At 45.5% G+C, this 19,207-nt stretch overlaps 1 protein-coding gene and 1 pseudogene across 1 annotated transcript in view; both read left to right on the plus strand.

The window, feature by feature from the left end:
- The first annotated feature begins 2,352 nt into the window (after positions 1-2,352).
- On the plus strand, positions 2,353-7,850 carry LOC116911629 (annotated as a pseudogene).
- Positions 7,851-9,528: 1,678 nt separating this feature from the next.
- Shcbp1l (SHC binding and spindle associated 1 like) overlaps positions 9,529-19,207 on the plus strand; it is a 30,969-nt gene continuing 21,290 nt past the window's right edge. Inside the window, 4 exon segments of the mRNA XM_032915289.1 lie at positions 9,529-9,885; positions 13,283-13,432; positions 16,974-17,085; positions 17,088-17,187. Of these exon segments, the coding sequence (XP_032771180.1) occupies positions 9,529-9,885; positions 13,283-13,432; positions 16,974-17,085; positions 17,088-17,187 (719 nt within the window).

Consider the following 19,207-nt stretch of genomic DNA (forward strand, 5'->3'; position numbering starts at 1 on the left):
CAAGTTCCAGGACAGTGAGAGCTACATGGGGAAACATTGTCTGGGGAGAGGATAAGAGTAAATAAATGACCACTAAAGGCCCAGTCATAGGTGGGACATACACACCACCTTCCCAAGGTGCAGGAAACATCATGAAATGGGGGAAGAGTGAATGTAAGAGCCGGAGAAAGCCTGGGAGTGTCTTCCCTGCCTGACATGGCTGTCACAACCTTGAATGCAGAGTAGAGCGAGGACCTGCACACAATAGAGACCATCATCACCGTGTCACGAAGGGGGCGGGGCTTACAGGGACACACCCCTCCATAAGCATTTAATGTTTGATGGGAGATGTTTTGTTCAGTGGTGCAGACACTGGCAACAAACTTTCATTCTCCTCCTGTAAGCACCTCTAATCAAACACTCCTTCACGGCTTCTGCTTCAGTTCCTGCCTCCGGTTCCTGTCTTGAGTTCCTGTCCCAATTTCACTCAGCGACCTGAGAATTCTAAACTGAAATAAACCCTTTCCTCCATGGCTGCTTTTGGTCATGGTGTTTTATCACAGCAATATAAATCCTAACATACTAACAATGTTGCCATAACATATTTATAACATATTTATGTATCTTCTTTTTATTATTATTGGTGTGTGTGTGTGTTGCATACAATACAGTGCCTTTTATGTGGAATTCAGGGATAGAACTCTGTGGGATGATGTCGTTACCCAGGTGAAGGCAGGTACAAGATAGAACGAGGCCTGTCATTGGACAAGAAGGAAGGATGGGCGGGAGAAAAGTTTTAGAGGGAGGAGGAGACTGGAGCGAGAGGAGATGAGAGGGGAGAGCAGTCGAGAGAACATGGAGGCGGATGTTAAGATTCCTCTCTGCACATTTACAGGTTGTTATGAATATTCTTAAGGGATGGATGTGTACAGGGCTTTTATGTCTAGGTGGGCAATTGTATCATCAATTGGATCAGAGGTTACTGTGCTGTGTGTTCTTTCATGTGGTGATTTAAGTTCAAGAGAGTGTGGTGGCTGGAGACACTGAGCCACCACAGAATTGGGATGTGTATTTCTGGCATGGTGGCAACCTGCCTTGGGAACTGGATGGGTAGAGAGATTGTTGCCAGGCTCAGAGAGAAGCCATCGGCAGTGTGATATGGGATGGAGCAGAGTAGGTGAGACGCTTTGCTGACTGAGATGAAGATGTCTACCTGATATCTTGGGGCACTGCGGTGCCGGATCTAGTGCAGGATAAAAGACAGTATATGCATATATAATTTTACAGATTTGCTTAACAAACGCCTTTACCCGCTGAGCCATAGCTCTGGCTGTCATGCACAGGCTTATAGGTGATATATATTCCCATTTGCTTGGTAATTTTTTTAAAAAATAATATGTTTGGTGCCTCTGTCAACAAGAGACACTTGCGTGCCTTGATAACTTGTCATCAGCGGCTTGCCCGTGGAGTGGGTACTCAATCTTTATCTGTAAAGCACCCTAACTGCCTCCCTTCCCCATAGAGCAATCCCACTGGGGATGAGATCTCTCAGTACCCATTCATCCTGGTCCCACCGTCTCACCTAAAGCCATGCTAAAAGTCACAACTAGGGCCAGGCATGGTCGTGCTCACCTTTGATCCCAGCACTTGGAAGACAAGAGGCAGGTCTAATGTGCATAGTGCATGTTCCAGGCCAGCTGCACTACATAGCAACACCCTATCTGGGAGCCCAAGGGTCATCACTAGGATGATAGGAGAGCAAACCTTCCAGGTCCTTGCATCCTCCCAGGTGCCTCTCCCTAATTCCAGACCCCGTCCTGTTGCCCTGGAGCCACTCCTGTTCCTCGCTGTGTATGTCAAGTGATTCCACTCTGTTCCTGAACCCTAGTTCCTCCTCAGATAAAGAGGAAGTGTTGAGGAAGCTCATTCTGAGTGGATCTCTGGCCTCCAACCTGAGAAATGCTTACCTATTTTCCGGTTTGCCTTGAGCCAGCTGTCACTCGGTGTCGGTGCTCCGTGTTCTCCTTTTAAAGGAGAAAAAGACCCAGACGAGCTGTGTGCTCAGCTACCTCAGATTTGAAAGATTACAAGCCTAGGTTTGGCTTCATGGTGAGCCAGAAAGAAGTCTTGACCGGAAGGCTTTTTTCTGATAGAAAATGGTTTTATGTAATTGTTACACAAAACCTTAGAAATTTGTTTGTCATGAGACAACCTGTAGATTCCACGAGGAGGCTCCCTCCTGCACATGCTTTAACACCCCCAAACAATAGCATAAAATAGGCTCACTGAGCTACAGAATTTAGTAGCTGCGCACTGACAGAAAACCCATAGCGTGACAGCCGTGTGCTGAGCAAAGTCTTCCTTAACGTACCGATGAGCAGTGTCAGAAAGGGAACAATCCAGTACAGAGGACAAACTAAATACGCATTGCAACAGAGAAGTTGGAAGCCCTCCATTGTACCCCTCCAACTCTGCGATTCTTACAACTCTCACGAGTTAGACACCAAGTATCACATAAAGCACTTGGACAGTGAGGGTGAAGAAAGCCAGGGAGAAGTGACCAACTATCGAACTATCGTCCTGAAGCTCAACCTTCAGTTGAAAGAAGAAAAACCCATGGTGAGGCATGCAGTTGGGATTTAACGATGACAGAGTACAGGAAACTGTACCACTCAGGAATAGTCAGGACCTGAACTCTTGAATTTACTTTTGAACAAACAGAGGAAGAGCCCTGGTCATGAGGCTCTGGAACGTGGGAGTGGATGGGGTCGGTCTAAGTGCTGTGGAAGCAGCGAGACTGAGTGACATAATTACTTATCCCTCCTTAAGACAAAGGCGCGTCAACTGGGAATGTAGGGAAGTTGGTCCTTGATGGACTAGGTTATGCCAGCCCCAGAAGACTTGAATGATAACGTATTATACAGGCTAAAAATAAAAGATTAAGCTTGACTTAGTAGTGGAGCAGTTACTACCCCCAGAGTATTCAGTATGTGCTTCTTCCTTGATGGTTGGGGTGGTATATTAAAGGCCAAAATTATTGACCCAGCCCTTCATCTGGATGTGACTAACAAAAAGTCAAGGCCCATAGTGCTCACCAGAAGCCTGTGAGAGCTGGGCTTAGAGGCTGGCATGGCAGGCTAGGGCATGGCGCTTGGATTTAGGCTTGAGCCTGACTAACAGAACAAGCCCATCAGGGGTGGAGTGATTGCAGTGACTCTAGGGAGCAGTGGCACCCCAGGATGTGGAGGCTGAATGTTTCATAGCAAATGGGAAATATGGAGGGATAGATGGAGTAGTGTCTCCCATACACCAATAACCTAATATTTCTCTCTCTCTCTCTTTTTTTTTTTCCTTTTTCTTTTTTTCGGAGTTGGGGACCGAACCCAGGGCCTTGCGCTTGCTGGGCAAGCACTCTACCACTGAGCTAAATCCCCAACCCCAATATTCCTCTTTTTGATGAAGCAATTGATAGAAGTGGTTGGATCTTTTCTCAGTACATAGGACTTTGCTAGTGTTTCTTTTCTGTATCCTCTTAGCTACCAAATGGCACTTACCTGAAATCCATGATGGTAAGTCTTCAGAGATTCTGTCCATCCTCTTTAATAATGTTTCTTTCTACAATATCGACCCTTGAGTGTGGTACAGACTGTAAGAACACCCAGAGGATAGTAAAAACAGTAGCTACAGAGTTTAAAAGAAGGGCACTGTTGAAGTGGAAACTTCTTTACACAGGTGAAAGGCTAAGGCAGACTCGTGAAGGAACGTTTTGCTAAAGCAGACACAGGTGAGAGGATGTTCTGCTAAAGAAAGCACATGAAAGGACACGTGATGAAGGCTTCTTTGCTATCCACACACGTGTATTGGTCTGCCTTACATTGCATAGTTTAGCTGCATTTGTCAGGACTCCGTAGACAGAAATGCACCAAAAACCTTTTGGTGGTGTGCTGCAGTTTCTTGCCGTTTCCTCGGACTCAGGCTGATTAGATGCATGTGCTGAGGCAAGGCACGTGGAGGACTTGTGAGGTTTACAGGGTCTAAGGAGCACTCAGCAGTGTGATGGAAACAGAGCTTGGCTTGCTGGTTCACCTCGCTGTGCAACACTTGTGGGTCTCCGGTCTTTGCTGATCTTTGTTTTCCTGAGAGAGGCACAGCTGAGAACTTCTCCTGGCGTTCCTGTTGGTCCCTCCTGCTGACTCGAGCCAAAGCTGAGGCCTGGCTGTCTCTGCTGGGTCATGTGTCACCACTGTTGCCAACCAGACTCTACTGAACTGGCCTGCTAGTGTATCTGTGAAGTGATTGCAAGTGAATCAAGCTGCTGCTGTTGACCTGTGAACCGATCTGCCGATTTCCAGACAACACAGTCTGGAGTTGCTTCAAAGAATCTTTCTAAACAGAACCACTTCCGTATATCCTTTCTTTCCCACTACTTCTATTGGGTGGTGGACTACAAAGGAGGTTAAAGTATTTAAGAACCATCATTAAAATGAGATTTGAAAGAAATTAAAATTACACACTGTGTGGGTAGAAAGGGGCATTTTCAAAGGCTATAAGGTTGTTGAATGAAAATCTCAGAGCTAGGGCTGGAGAGATGGCTCAGTGGTTAAGAGCACTGGCTGCTCTTCCAGAGGTCCTGAGTTCAAATCCCAGCAACCACATGGTGGCTCACAACCATCTGTAATGGGATCCGATGCCCTCTTCTGGTACATCTCAAAACAGCTACACTGTACTCATATAAATAAAAATTAATAAAATAAATAAATAAAGAAAATCTCAGAGCTATGGCGGTAGGTTACCCCCATTTCATCTGTGGGCCAGTGTTCTAGCTAGTTTTTAATGTCAACTTAACCCAAGTGAATGTCATCTGAGAGGAAGAAACCTCAATTAAGAAAATGTCTCCATAAGATCTGTGTAGGATGATGTCATTATGCAGGTGAAGGCAGGTACAAGATAGACCGAGAAGGAAGGATGGGCAGGAGAAAAGTTTTAGAGAGGAGGAGGAGACTGGGGTGGAGAAGAGGCAGCCGAGAGAACATGGAGGCGGATGTTTGTTAAGATTCCTCTCTGCACATTTACAGGTTGTTATGAATATTCTTAAGGGATGGATGTGTACAGGGCTTTTATGTCTAGGTGGGCAATTGTATCATCAATTGGATCAGAGGTTATTGTGTTGTGTGTTCTTTCATGTGGTGATTTAATTGAATTGAAGAGAGTGTGTGGTGGCTGGAGACACTGGGCTACCACAGAATTGGGATGTGTGTATCTGGCATGGTGGCAGCCTGCCTTGGGAACCAGATAGAGAGATTGTTGCCAGGCTCAGAGAGTAGCTATCAGCAGTGTGATATGGGATGGAGCAAAGCGGGTGAGATGCTTTGCTGACTGAGATGAAAATATCAAACGGGGTTGGGGATTTAGCTCAGTGGTAGAGCGCCTGCCTAAGAAGCAAAAGGCCCGGGGTTCGGACCCAAGCTACAAAAAAAAAAAAAAAAAAAAAAAAAGAAAGAAAATATCAAACAGGTGTCATGGGGCACTATAGTGCCGGACCCAGTGCGGGATAAAAGAAAGCATTTTTTTTTTTATAATTTTACAGCAACAGATCCATCTATAGGCAAGCCAAAAGGGCATTTTCATAATTAGCCATGGATAGGAGAGGACGAGAACCATTGGGTTTGGGGCCGCACCTGGGCTGATAGTCTTGTGTTCTAAAAGAAAACAGGCTGAGCAAGACATGAGGAGCAAGCCAGTAAGCAGCACTCCTCACATGGCCTCTGCATCAGTTCCTGTCTCTAGTTAGGTTCCTGCCTGGTTTGAGTTCCTGTCCTGACTTTCCTCAATGGACTATGACTCAGGACAAATAGCCCAAATAAACCCGAGCTGCTTTTGGTTACGCATTTCATCACAGAAATAGAAACCCTAACTAAGACAGCCAAGGGGCTCCTGAAGCATCACGAACCATAGAGGTTATTGCTTCTCCTGCTAGCTATGCCACAACTCGATTAAGTCCTTTGGCTGAAGACACACGATGTTTTGTCTGAAGGACATGAAGAAATCAAGCCTGTATTGTACTAGAATCTTCCTCCTTCCCAGCTCCCTCCCTAATGGTGGAGAATTGTTACCAACAATTTTGCTTGGCTATTGCTCCTGTGTGCTACCGTGCCAGCATGTCAGGCCAGAAGTTCCCACAGGTGTAAGAGCTTCACAACTGTTTTGGGTGCAACCAACTGCTTTTCTGTTATATTTAATGTTACAACGCAGGCGGGAACGCACAGCTGGTACCATGTGACATCCTGAAGACAGATTTATAGCACACCTCCATATCCTCCGACTCTTACACCCGTCCCCCACAATGTTCCTTTGTAAGCCAAAACTGTTTTTAATCCTTTGTAAAGGGCTGGAGAGATGGCTCAGCAGTTAAGAGCACTGACTGCTCTTCCAGAGGTTCACAACCATCTGTAATGAGATCTGATGCCCTCTTCTGGTGTGTCTGAAGACAACTACGGTGTACTTATAAATAATAAATAAATAAATCTTTAAAAAAACAAACAAGCAAACAAACATTAATCCTTGTAAGAGCAACTAATGACTTGGGGTTGTGTTTTGTAATTCTGCTGTCCTGGAACTCACTATGTTGCCCAGGCTGTCCTGAAACTCATACAGATCTGCCTGCCCCTGCCTTGCAGTGCCTCTGCATTCTTTTCACCGTTCTCCCCTCTATTTTACCCCTGACTTAGTTACCTACAACTTACGTCTCTTTCAAAACTCAGTTCCACTGGGACTTTTACCTGGTAATGGAAATATAAATTAATACTTCTGGGGAAATAAATAACCTAGCAGTCTGAAGTTGCCAACATAATCCTTTAAATTAAATTAAAAAACAATTTTAGGTAGGGTCCCACTTAGTGGCCTCTACTGAACTCAGAGATTCTCTTACCTCTGTCTCTCAAGAGCTGGGATCAATCCACCCCAGCTCTAGAAAAAAAAATTTTTTTTTCCCGGAGCTGAGGATCGAACCCAGGGCCTTGTGCTTGCTAGTCAAGCGCTCTACCACTGAGCTAAATCCCCAACCCCTAGAAGTTAATTTTAAAAAGACTCAGATTAAATATTGATTATTCTGGGGAGAAGGAGATTATTTTTCTTCCACACTTTGGAATTTTTGTTTATATATTTATTTATTTTACTTTATGTGCACGAGTGTCTTGCCTGCATGTGTGTATGTATATGCAGCACATGTGTGCAGTACCCACAGAGGGCAGAAGAGCATCAGACTCTGAACAGGTGACACCATATGAGTTCTGGGAATCAAACCCTGGACCTCTGGAAGAACAGTGAGTCTTCGTAACTGCTGAGCCATCTCTCCAGTTCCAGCACAGCATGGCTTTAAAATATGTGTGCAAGATAAAGCGCGAAGGCTGGGATACAAGGCTAAGCAAGGTTATGTCATTTACAGGATTTGTGTCCGTCGCGGTGGTCGCAAGCGCCCAGTTCCCTTAGGTGAAACTTACCGCAAGCCTGTCCACCATGGTGTTAACCGGCTGAAATTTGCCTGAAGCCTTCAGTCTGTTGCTGAGGAGAGAGCCAGGCGCCACTGTGGAGCTTTGAGAGTCCTGAATTCCTGCTGGGTTGGTGAAGATTCCACATACAAATTTTTTGAGGTTATCCTCATTGATCCATTCCATAAAGCTATCAGAAGAAATCCTGACACCCAGTGGATCACCAAACCAATCCACAAGCACAGGGAGATGCGTGGGCTGACATCTGCTGGCCGCCAGAGCGGTGGCCTTGGAAAGGGCCACAAGTTCCACCACACTATTGGTGGATCTCGCGGTGCAGCCTGGAGAAGGGGCAATGCTCTTCAGCTCCACTTTTATTGCTAATACACGTAATATTTGTAAAATTCATATCCAATAAACAACTTAGGACAGTCAAAAAAAATGTGTGCAATAATCATAGTCCTTACACATGGTGTTGTTAACTGGCCCATCCGTACACTTCACCAGGGTCAGGAGGCCTTCTGTCTTTTTTTTTTTTTTTTTAAAGATTTACTCATTTATTATATATGAGTACACTGTAGCTGTCTTCAGACACACCAGAAGAGGGCATCAGATCTCATTAGAGGTGGTTGTGAGCCACCATGTGGTTGCTGGGATTTGAACTCAGGACCTCTGGAAGAGCAGTCGGTGCCTTAACCGCTGAGCCATCTCTCCAGCCCCGCCTTCTGTCTTTTATCTGTTCGCCTTTGGCATCTACACAGTGCCTGCCTGGCACTTAGGAGCTCCTATGAAACAAAGACTGGTGCTGTGTTTGGATTTTAAACACTTTAAACTAGCTCACATAATGCTTATTACTCTAAACTTAAGGGCTAAAATAATAACAATAAAATAATTATTTTTTTAAAGGAAGAACAATTTAAAACAACACAAAAACAGAAGAGTAAGCAGTGAGTGATCATAGGGCCTAGGGAGGGCTCTGCAAGCTTGAGGCTCAGTCTACTGCACAGTAAGACCCTACACACACACACACACACACACACACACACACACACACACACACACACACACACACACACGAGATCATTAAATAAAAGGGGAGAAAAAACAGCCCAGTAATAGATTTTATTTGGGTGGGTGGACTTGGGCGGGCGGTTATAATGGCATCACTTTAAAGGAGGTCACAGACTCCGGACAAATACAGTGAAGTGTAAATACAGAATAGTTCAAGTCATAATTATTCTCTGCACCACAGTAACACGATACGAACGGGAATGTTTTCTTCGAAATAAACTCACAGCTTAACACAGTGTCCTTCCAAGTGTCGAGAAGGAAGGCAGGTGTTTTCCCAAGGCACCTCAACTCCGAAGCTGTGGGCCCCCGCACGGAGTTCAGCTAGAGTAAACAGCCGATATTCCAACTGGCTCGATGCACGCTCAGGCTCAGATACCACAAACTAGAGTCCTGATGCTTTTCAGAGGTCTTGAGCGTCTTTAGGAAAATGCAGCTTGGGGTTGGAGATTTAGCTCAGGGCCTAGCAAGCGCAAGGCCCTGGGTTCGGTCCTCAGCTCCGGAAAAAAAAAAAAAAAAGGAAAATGCAGCTTGCTCACATTGCTGAAATCCGTGTTGTTCAGGGTTGCAGTACTGTTAAACACCCATCATGGAGAATTCTTAGCAGCTCCACAGACTAAGTTGTCCCATTGGCGTAACCATATCTTGACAAAAAAAATAAGCAATTCGTTTAAGATATGAAGGAAAGTCTAAACTGAGATCCACGTGGAAAGGTGACCCCAGGTAGCTACATCTATCAGCAGAGTTTTCTCTGGTAGTTACCAGATGGTCCCAGTTACAAATGCTCCTGGGTTCCAGCACTAACTAGGTGATTCCAACGAGCAAGGGGCGGAGTCGGAGACAAACCCCGCCCACAGCCCCGCCCCGCGCAGCGTGCTCCCGCCCCACCCCCGCACCTACCCCCATTTCCCGCCTGCGCACGTGCCCGCCCGCGGAGCACGCACGGGCTGCGCGGTCCCGCGAGGGAAAGGAGGCCAACGGCTGCGGCGCGGACATGGAGTCGGATCCCACGACCTCCGAGCCCGAGGCCGCGATCGGGAGTGACAGCTCGCCAGCGGAGCAGGCGATCCTAGTCTCCCTCCGGGACTCTGCGTCCGCCAAGGGCCTCATGTCCCCCGTGCGCTCGGTGGTGGCCTCCCCGCGCCCAGTGAAGGGCAAGGCTGCACGGCGAAGGCTCCAGCTCCCGCCGGTCTCTCAAGCCGAGACAGGTGACGAGGAGCCCGTGCCCGCGGTGCCTGAGAACCAGGAGGAGGCGCAGCCCCTGCCGCCGATCTGCGCATCCCCCATGAGGGGCATGTGGCGCAGCGAGAAGGTGGCTCTGTACTGCGACCAGGTGCTACAGGGCTCGAAGGTGCGAAGCCGCAGAGGGGACAGCTCGGGGAGCTTTGGGTCCTTCCCGCAGCGGCGGGGAAAGCAAATCTGTCTCTTCAAAACAGTCTCTCGGATTCAAGGAGTACAGAATGGCCACCTTAGTCGTTGCCCAGATCCCTCAGTTCCTGCCCAAGAGGAGTTGACTAGCCTGTCATACAAAATTGTCAGTTAAAAATGACATCTCCTAAAAGATAAGGCCATGGAGGGCTCATCACAGTCTGGGCATACATCTTACTGTCCACTCACAGACATCAATACACACAGCTGGGTGTCCACACAGCTCCGTGTCCACACACCCCAGTGTTCACACACCCTAGTGTCCCACACGTCTCATTGTTAACACACCCCCGTTTTTAATACATCTTAGAGTTCATATGGTATTAGGATAACCGTAGCAATTTTGGCTCAAACATAAAGCTACGATTACACTAGAAATCTAAAAATGGGAGCTGGAGACAGTTTGTTGGTTAAGAACATTTGCTGCTCTTGTAGAGGGCTCAGTTTTCCTACCCCAGAACCCATAAGGTGACACACATCCATCCTTCACTCCTGTTTCAAGGTATCCCGGATCCTCTCCTGAGCCTTCCAGGCATCAGGTGCAAAGGTGGTGCGAATACACGGATGCACATAAAATAAAAACAGATGTAAGGTGTCCCCAGAATGGTTCCCAGTCAGCAAGTCACGGTGCAGACAGAGGTTCTGTATGGAAAGCACCTGCTAGCACCAAACAGAACGAATATCCTACACTTTAATACTATATTTTTTAAATATAGCAGAAGAATTTGTATACATGTATATTCATTGCAGTGATGTTTATAAAAATTGGCTGAGCATGGTGACTCATGCCTTGTTTCGTCTTTTTTTTTTTTTTTTTTTTTTTTTTTTTTTTTTCCCAGCATCAGATCTCTTTACAGATGGTTGTGAGCCACCATGTGGTTGCTGGGAATTGAACTCAGGACCTCTGGAAGAGTAGTCGGGTGCTCTTAACCGCTGAGCCATTCCTCCAGCCCTTGTTTCGTTTTTTTTTTTAAAGGATTTATTTTATATATGAGTACATCATAGTTGTCCTCAGACTCACCAGAAGAGGGTATCGGATCCCATTACAGATGGTTGTGAGCCACCATGTGGTTGCTGGGACTTGAACTCAGGACCTCTGGAAGAGCAGCCAGTGCCATCTGGATGCACTGGATGGAGCCATCTCTCCAGCCACCCCAACTCCTTTTTTTAAGACAGGGTTGTCCTAGAACTTGCTATGTAGACCAGACTGGAACTCCAAAGATCCACCTGCCCATTCTAGTACTTGGGAGGAGGCTGGAGCCCGAGAATTGTGAGTTTAATGTCAACCTAGGTCAATCTCAATAGTGAGATTCTTGTTTCAATAGTAAAGAAAGAGCTGGAGTTTTCGCTGAAGTGGCAGAGGGCTTAAAGTGCCGTGTTTGATTCCCAATAGTGCACACATGCCCTGCTTTTGTCAATAACAGGAGGTTTTTTTTGTTTGTTTGTTTTGTTTTGTTTTTCCAGAGCTGAGGACCCAACCCAGAGCCTTGTGCTTGCTAGGCAAGTGCTCTACCACTGAGCTAAGTCCCCAACCCCACATGCCCTGCTTTTAATAACACAGTTCCTGCACTCCTGGAGAAAGGAAGAAAGGACTGAGCCATAGAGAACTACAATGCAGCAGGCATAGTGGCACATCCCTGTAATCATCGCACTTAGGAAGCTGAGGCAGGAGGATCATCCTGAGTTTGAGGCTAGTGTGGGCTACTCAGTAACATCCTATCTCAAACAAAAATAACCCACAAAGAACATCCATGACGACACAGTGGAGAACTACGCAGTTGTACATTCATGCTTATAACTGGGTTAAAAAGCAAGCAAGCCTGGGGGTGGACATGACAGGCAGGTGGGTGAACAGACACAGAAAAATTGCTGAAAGGAAACGGGGTGAGGTCAACAATGCTCACTGTTGCCAGATTAGGGCTGGTTTTAAATCATTGCCGCTGTTTTCTCCTCCTCCTCTTCCTCCTCTTCTTCTTCCTCCTCCTCTTCCTCCTCCTCCTCTTCTTCCTCCTCCTCTTCCTCCTCCTCCTCTTCTTCCTCCTCCTCCTCTTCTTCTTCATCCTCCTCTTCTTCCTCCTCCTCCTTTCCTCTTCACCCTCCTCTCCCTCTTCTTCCTCCTCCTCTTCCTCCTCTCCCTCTCCTCCTCCTCCTCCTCCTTTCCTTCCCACCCCCTGCTTTTGTTTTTTGAGTCTCTCACTATGAAGTCCTGGATGCCTGAAGCTCATTAAATAGTCCAGTCTAGCCTTCAACTAATGGCGACCCTCCTGCCTCTATTTCTGGAAAGATGGAGGGACAGATGTCCCCACTATAATGGCTGCGTATTTCTTGTGTTTCTCGTAAGGTTTGCTTATCTCAGAGATAGGAGAAAGTTTTAATTTTAAAAATATCATCTCCGTAAAACTTGGACTGCGTAAGTGATCTATTTTTAATCAGAGGGTTGGAGGCCAGGTCCGCTAACAATTATTCTATCACTGATTATGGTCTAATAAATTTCATAATAGTTTAGATTACTTATCCTTTAAGCATCTGGCTTTAAATTTAAAAATACAATGGGCAGATATTTACTGAGTGTTTAATACACTTCTTGTTTTATAAAATGGAATGCAATTTAAAATTTCTATGTGCTGAATTTTTGGTTTGGTTGGTTTTGAGCCAGGCTGGCCTTGAATTCACTTTGTAATGGATCCTGGCCTCTGACCCCAGTCCTTCTGCGTTGTCTTCCTCTGTGCTGGGATGGAAGGCCTGGGTCCGAATGTTTTACGGAATCAATGCCATTGAAGTTTGTCAAACATTCCTATGGGTTTTAAAACCGTTCTTGTGCTTTCCAAGGTTATACTCCTCTGCCCAGTGGATTAATTATAGCTACTTGAAGACATAGTGGGAGTGGATAAATCTCTTCATTTTATTTTTTCATGTTTATGACTTACTATTAAATACAGTTTTAGTTTAAAATATATGAAAAATTTCAGATTTTTCACTGTTTAAGACAATATTGGTCATATTTTCAGGTAAGAATATTTGTTATAAACTTCTATATTTCTTTAAAAGACTTATCCAATTAAAAAAGTTATTTGTGTGTTGTGTGTATAAGCAAGAGAGGGAGGGAAAGAGAGAGGTAGGGAGGGAGAGGTGTCCCAGCGCGCTGTGGAGGTTGGGAAAGCTGGTAGGAGTCACTCGTTTGTCTCTGGCCACCTTTGATGGGGTTCTGGGAATTGAACTCAGATCTCAGGCTTGCTCTGCAGCTGTTCACCCTCAGAGCTGCCTCTCAGGCTCGCTGCCTCGCGTGGCCATCTGCACAGCCGTGTCGTGTCTCTCATTAGGCAGAAGATGCAGACGAAGCTATGAGCAAATACCTGTCAGAGAAGCTGAAAGTGACGGACCGATGGCTGGGGGTCTGGAAGAGTAACCCGGAGCTCTTCTTTGAGAAATATGAAGAGGCGTCCATCCCCTTCGTTGGTATCCTGGTGGAGGTAAGTTCTGCTCGCTTCGTTGGATGAATTAGCAGCCCCTGTTGGACAGAGCTGTGATTCTGTTCACCTGGTGCTCGTACGGATCTCACACTAGCGAGCGTGGAGGGAGACAAAGAGGACCACTGGTATAGGTTTGCTGGAGACGGTTAACAGTGAGATTGGATCTGCCTCTGGCACTAAACAGTAATTATTGCCCAAATACTGTAAAAATAACAAGAATGTATTTCTTGCCAGGCATGAAAGTCCAGTGAGACAGAGACAAGCATTTAGAAGGCAGCCTGGTCTACATAGAGAATTCCAGAATAGCCAGGTGACACAGAAATAACACGTCACAAACAAACAAACAAACAAACAAACAAAAAACCCACAAAAATGTACTTCCTGAAAAACTAGTAAGTGGGGCTTTTACAAATGGTCTACTACATCTCATTTATCTGAATTTTATATACAGTCCTTCAGATGAAGAAATAAAACAGATGACAAAACTGTTGTCAAATGTGACCTTTTCAGTGTGCCTGACCTACAAGCCATACCTAAGCTTCAGATGCCTTAGTGCACAAGCTGGAGAGTGCACATTGGTGTTATAAGTTTGAGTGCCTTAAAGATCATTATCCTTACAGAGCAGTTCATATCAATATTATACTCATGACTGGTACTTCTGTCTTCCAAGAGACGTTTTTTTCAATTTTGTTTTGTTTATATTGACAAAATTTTATGTGTGTGCATACTTGCACATACATGTCTACTGCAGCATGTGTGTGGAGGTCCAAGGACAACTTTTCAGGAGTTGCTTCTCTCCTTCCACTATGTGGGTTCTGGGGCTCAAAGTCAGAGTTTAGCGCATTGGCAAGCCCCTCGGTCACTGAGCCATGTTGATGACCTAGACAGATGTTTCAAGTATGTTGTTTTGGTTTGTCACAAGAAAAACCTTGTTTTGGTCACACACTACTTGAAAGCAATTAAAATATATCTGCTGTGTGGAAAGACAAGCTCAGACCTGCTCACTGCCTTGCTCTGCTGCCTAAGTCTTACTAAAGCCAAGTCTCAAATAACTGCCGTGTGGTGCATTCTGTTCTAGAGTCACAAGAATGTGTTCCTATGGACCCCGGTCTGTCACCCTCCCTGGAAATGTGTGTGTGTGTGTGTGAGAGAGAGAGAGAGAGAGAGAGAGTCAGACAGACAGACAGAGACAGACAGACAGACAGACAGAGCTTCATGCACTTTGGGCAACCTCTCTCCTAGTGAGTTACACCCCAATCCTCTTACTGTTTTTGTGTTTCTGCCACAGCAGATGACCACAAGGTTGGTGCAGTAAGAGTGTTAGGTTATAGATCTCCTAACTCTATAGATCAGAAATGTGCTTGCTGTGTGACTAACGGAGATGACAGTGAGGTGCAGGCAGAACTGCAGACTTTTCTAGAAGCAGGGATGGGGATCTGTTTCTGTGCCTTTTCCAGACTTTAGACGCTTCCTTCATTCTCTGGCTTGTGGCACTTCCCTCCATCCTCAAGCTGACACTGCATCACCATGAGCTCTTCAGGCCAGAAGGGTTCCCCCCTCCTAAGGGACTCATGGGACAGGTGTGGACGGTGGCTGGGTCATCCAGAACAACCTCTCATGTGTGTCCTCCAGTGTAACCTTATCTGCAAGGCTGTTTGTCTAGAATGGCAACATAGTCACAGGTTCCAAAGATTAGGGCCCAAGCATCTGTGGGGGTCATTATTTTACACAGTCAGACACTGAAGAACAGAATTTGGAAACACAGTACTTGTTTCTTCCAGAGGACTCAGGTTTGAATCCCAGCACCCATGTCAGGCAGCTTGCAATGGCCTCGACTCCAGCTTTAGGAGGGCTCCAACACCCCCAGGGTACCTGCAGTCACAGGCACATACCCACGACTGTAATTCAAAGTACAAAGGCTTGTTTTCAAGGTGGCGGTGCTTTGAAGGAGAATGCTCCCTATGGGCTCATGTGTTTAACTCTCGGACCTCAGCTGATCGCACTGTTTGGAGAGGCTATGGAATGTCCAGAAGGCGGAGCCTTGCTGGAAGGAGTACAGACCTGGAGACGGGCTTTGAGGGCTCACATCCTCATCCGAGTTCCAGATGCCCAGCTTCCGGTGCATGGTTAGAAATGTGCTGTCTTAGCTTCCTCATTCCACTGCCATGCCTCTCGAACAATCTATAAGTTCAGATAAACTTCTCCTCCTGTAAGCTGTCTCGGTCGTGGGATTTTATCATAGCAACAAGAAGTAGCTAATACAGTGACATTTATGAAATTTATAAAATTGAGTGGCAAGGGGCTCAGCAGGGAACAGCAGTTATGTCACAAGCCTGACAGTTTGTTCAGTCTTGGGAACCCAAGTTAAGTCAGAAGGAGAGAACCAGTTCCATAAAGTCAGGAAGCTAAATCTATTCAGCCCCAGAACTTTTTAATGTTCTTTTGGAATGGTCTTTCTTTTACAAATGATTTAATGTAAACAATATTTCTTTAAACATACTTTTTTTTAAAAAAAATTACTCACAAGACTCACAAAAAATTAATATTGTACAACGGAATGCAAAAGCCTGGTAACTCGGAACTAGAAAATAGTAACTAGTGTGGAAAGAACCCGGGCCTGGTGGTGCACACCTTTAGACCCAGCATCCAGGAGGCAGAGTTGGGGGAATATCTGTGCATTCAAGGCCAGCCAGGGCTACATAGTGAGACCCTGTCTCAAAAGACCAGAAAAACAACAACAGAAATGCAGAAGGACACAAGTCTTAGTTAGGGTTCTGTGGCTCTGAGGAAACACCTTGACCAAAGGCGACTCGGGAGGAGAGGGTTCCTTTGGTTTGCATTGTAGTCCATCATTGAAGGAAGTCAGGGCAGGAACTCAAGCAGGGCAGGAGGCAGGAGCTGATGCAGAGGCCATGGAGGGGTGCTGCTTACTGGCTTGCTCCCCACGGTTTGCTCAGACTGCTTTCTTACAGAACCCGTGACCATCAGCCCAGGGATGGACCTACCCACTATGACCTAGGCCCTCCCACACCAATCCTAATTGAGAAAATGCCCTATGGGCTTGCCTACAGCCTAATCTTATGGAAGCCATTTCTCAATTGAGGCTCTCTCCTCTCAGATGAATCCAGCTTCTGTCCAATACAACACACTCTCTTTATGAAACTTTAAAACTAAAGCCTTTAAGGAGATGATGTTTGAAGCCGGGCACTTGTGATGTGTGCTTTTAGTCCCAGCACTCCAGATGCAGAGGCAGATGGAATTCTGAGTCCATGGCCAGCCTGGTCTACAGAGTGAGTTCCAGTACAGCCAGGGCTACACAGAAAAACCCTGCCAGAAAATCCCAAAATAAAATATAATAATAAACAGGAGGTGCTTGAAAAACTGTTGGTATTTAATGTCTATCCAGATTAATGTCTATTCAATGTATTGGCTGCAAGGAAAGTCATAAGAATTTAGAAGAATCAGCATTGTGACTATACATGAGAAATCCTGGTGGCTTTTGTGAATTTGTAGTTATGTACTGTATGACATTTTTTCCTAGGTGACGTGTAAACCACGCCAGAACTTGTCGTCTTGTTTCAAAGTGACAGTTTCTGTGGCTGAGCCCTTTTCTTCTAACATTGCAAACATCCCGAGGGACTTGGTGGATGAGGTTCTGGGGAACTGGAGTACAGTGCACCTCTCTTGGAAGTGTATCCTGTGGAAGGGCAAGAGGCAGATGTCCGAGACATTGCTCTGGCCTTGGAAGTTGTAAGGTAACAAGGCTCTCACTTCTGAAATGTGAAATGACTTCATCCGGCAGCTCATTTCATGTGTACATTTTGGTTGTATAAACACTTTATATTTATTGATTTACTTGAGACTGATGGATTAAATTTACCCATTCTTAATTAACACAATACATGTGTAACTCTGTTGGTTACAAATTGCATAAGTATCAGAAAAGCTTTGCCCTGTTTTTATCTTGTACTTTTTTTTTTTTTTTTTCCGGAGCTGGGGACCGAACCCAGGGCCTTGCGCTTCCTAGGCAAGTGCTCTACCGCTGAGCTAAATCCCCAACCCTCTTGTACTTTATAAAGCCAGATGTGGTGGTGAATTCCTTTAATCCTAACAGGATTTCTATAAGTTTGGTCTATGTCATGAGTTCCAGGCCACCCAGGGCTACATAGTGAGACCCTGACTCAAATAAGTAAATCTAAAATTAAAAAAATGAATTCTAGAAGCTAAGTACAGTGATAATCACATGTGGTGCAAACACTGGAGAGGCAGAGGCAGGGGGATCTGGAGACTTGAGGCTCATCGGCTGTGTAGGAGGCTGAAGGCCAGCCTCCTCTAGTGACAGCCTGTCTCAAAAAGGAACACATTCCAGACACAGTTTACCCACTTGTACCTGTTGGGCCCCTGTCTTAATGTCCTTTCTATTGTGGTGGTAAAGCACTGTAAGCAGAAGGTGCTTAGGGGAGGGAAGGGTTTATTTGATGGACACATCCTGTCATGAAAGTGAGGACTGGGAAGAAATCTTGAGGCACACACCATGCAGGGGCGCTGCTGGCTGGCTCGGCTTAACTGGCTTTGCTTTCTTTCACCGTAGCCCACGGTGAGCTGGGCCCTCACAGCAGTTAACAATTGATTCCCCACAGACATGGCCACAGGCCAGTCTGATCTGGGCCATCAGTCCCTCTACTGATCCCTTCCTCAAGTGACTCTAGGCGGTGTCAAGTTGATAAGTAACCAAGAGAGCATCTGAAATATGTTTGATTTTGGTTTTTTAACATATGAGGACATTACAAACACTAGCTGTCATTGTACATGGTGTGCTTGGCTGTTATACGCTGACATTTGAGCAGAGCTGTCTGTGAACAGAACGGTATCCAAGGGGTGCTTATAGCTTTCTAATGTTATTTTCCCATACAAATTGTGTCAAGTCTTGCAAATTAATTGCTTCTGTGTTGAACAAAGTCAGAGCTCAAATTATGAATTTTTTAAAGATTTATTTTATGCATGTGAGTACACTGTAGCTGTCTTCAGACACCAGAAGAGGGCATTTGATCTCACATTACAGATGGTTGTGAGCCACCATCTGGTTGCTGGGACTTGAACTCAGGACCTCTGGAAGGGAAATTGGTGCTTTTAACCACTGAGTCATCTCTCCAGCCCACATTATGAATTTTTAAAACCTGAATTTTATAATCTTACTTCAAAAACATAATTGTCTTCCTCTTTCTTTTTCTTCCTTTTTTTGTTTTGTTTGGGTTGTTGGTTGGTTTTTAGAGACAGGGTTTCTCTGTGTAGCCCCTGGCTGTCCTGGAACTCACTTTGTAGACTAAACTCCTCAAGCTCAGAGATCTACTTGTGTCTGCCTCCTGAGTGCTGGGACTAAAGGTGTGCACCATTACCACCTGGCTCTCTCTCTCTCTCTCTCTCTCTCTCTCTCTCTCTCTCTCTCTTTGTTTGTTTGGAGAAAGAGATTTTTTATGTAAATTTTTCTGTAAATTCCCTGGCTAGCCTGGAATTTGCTCTGTAGACCAGGATGGCCTCGAACTCAGAGATTCTCCTGCCTATGCCTCCTGTGTGGGACTAAAGGCGAGTGCCACCACCAACCAGCTATTTTCTTACCTTTAGTAACATGAAATATAATCCAGGCCGTTTAATATTTAAAGTTTGATCTCTTATTATTGGTTCGTTCATAGGCTATTTAAAAATATTTTCTTTAAGAAAATGAAGATTTGGGCTGGGAATATAAGTCAGAGTGCTTACCGGTGTGTGTGAGGCCCT

The sequence above is a fragment of the Rattus rattus genome, chromosome 10, assembly GCF_011064425.1.
Source record: "Rattus rattus isolate New Zealand chromosome 10, Rrattus_CSIRO_v1, whole genome shotgun sequence".
NCBI lineage: Eukaryota > Metazoa > Chordata > Mammalia > Rodentia > Muridae > Rattus > Rattus rattus.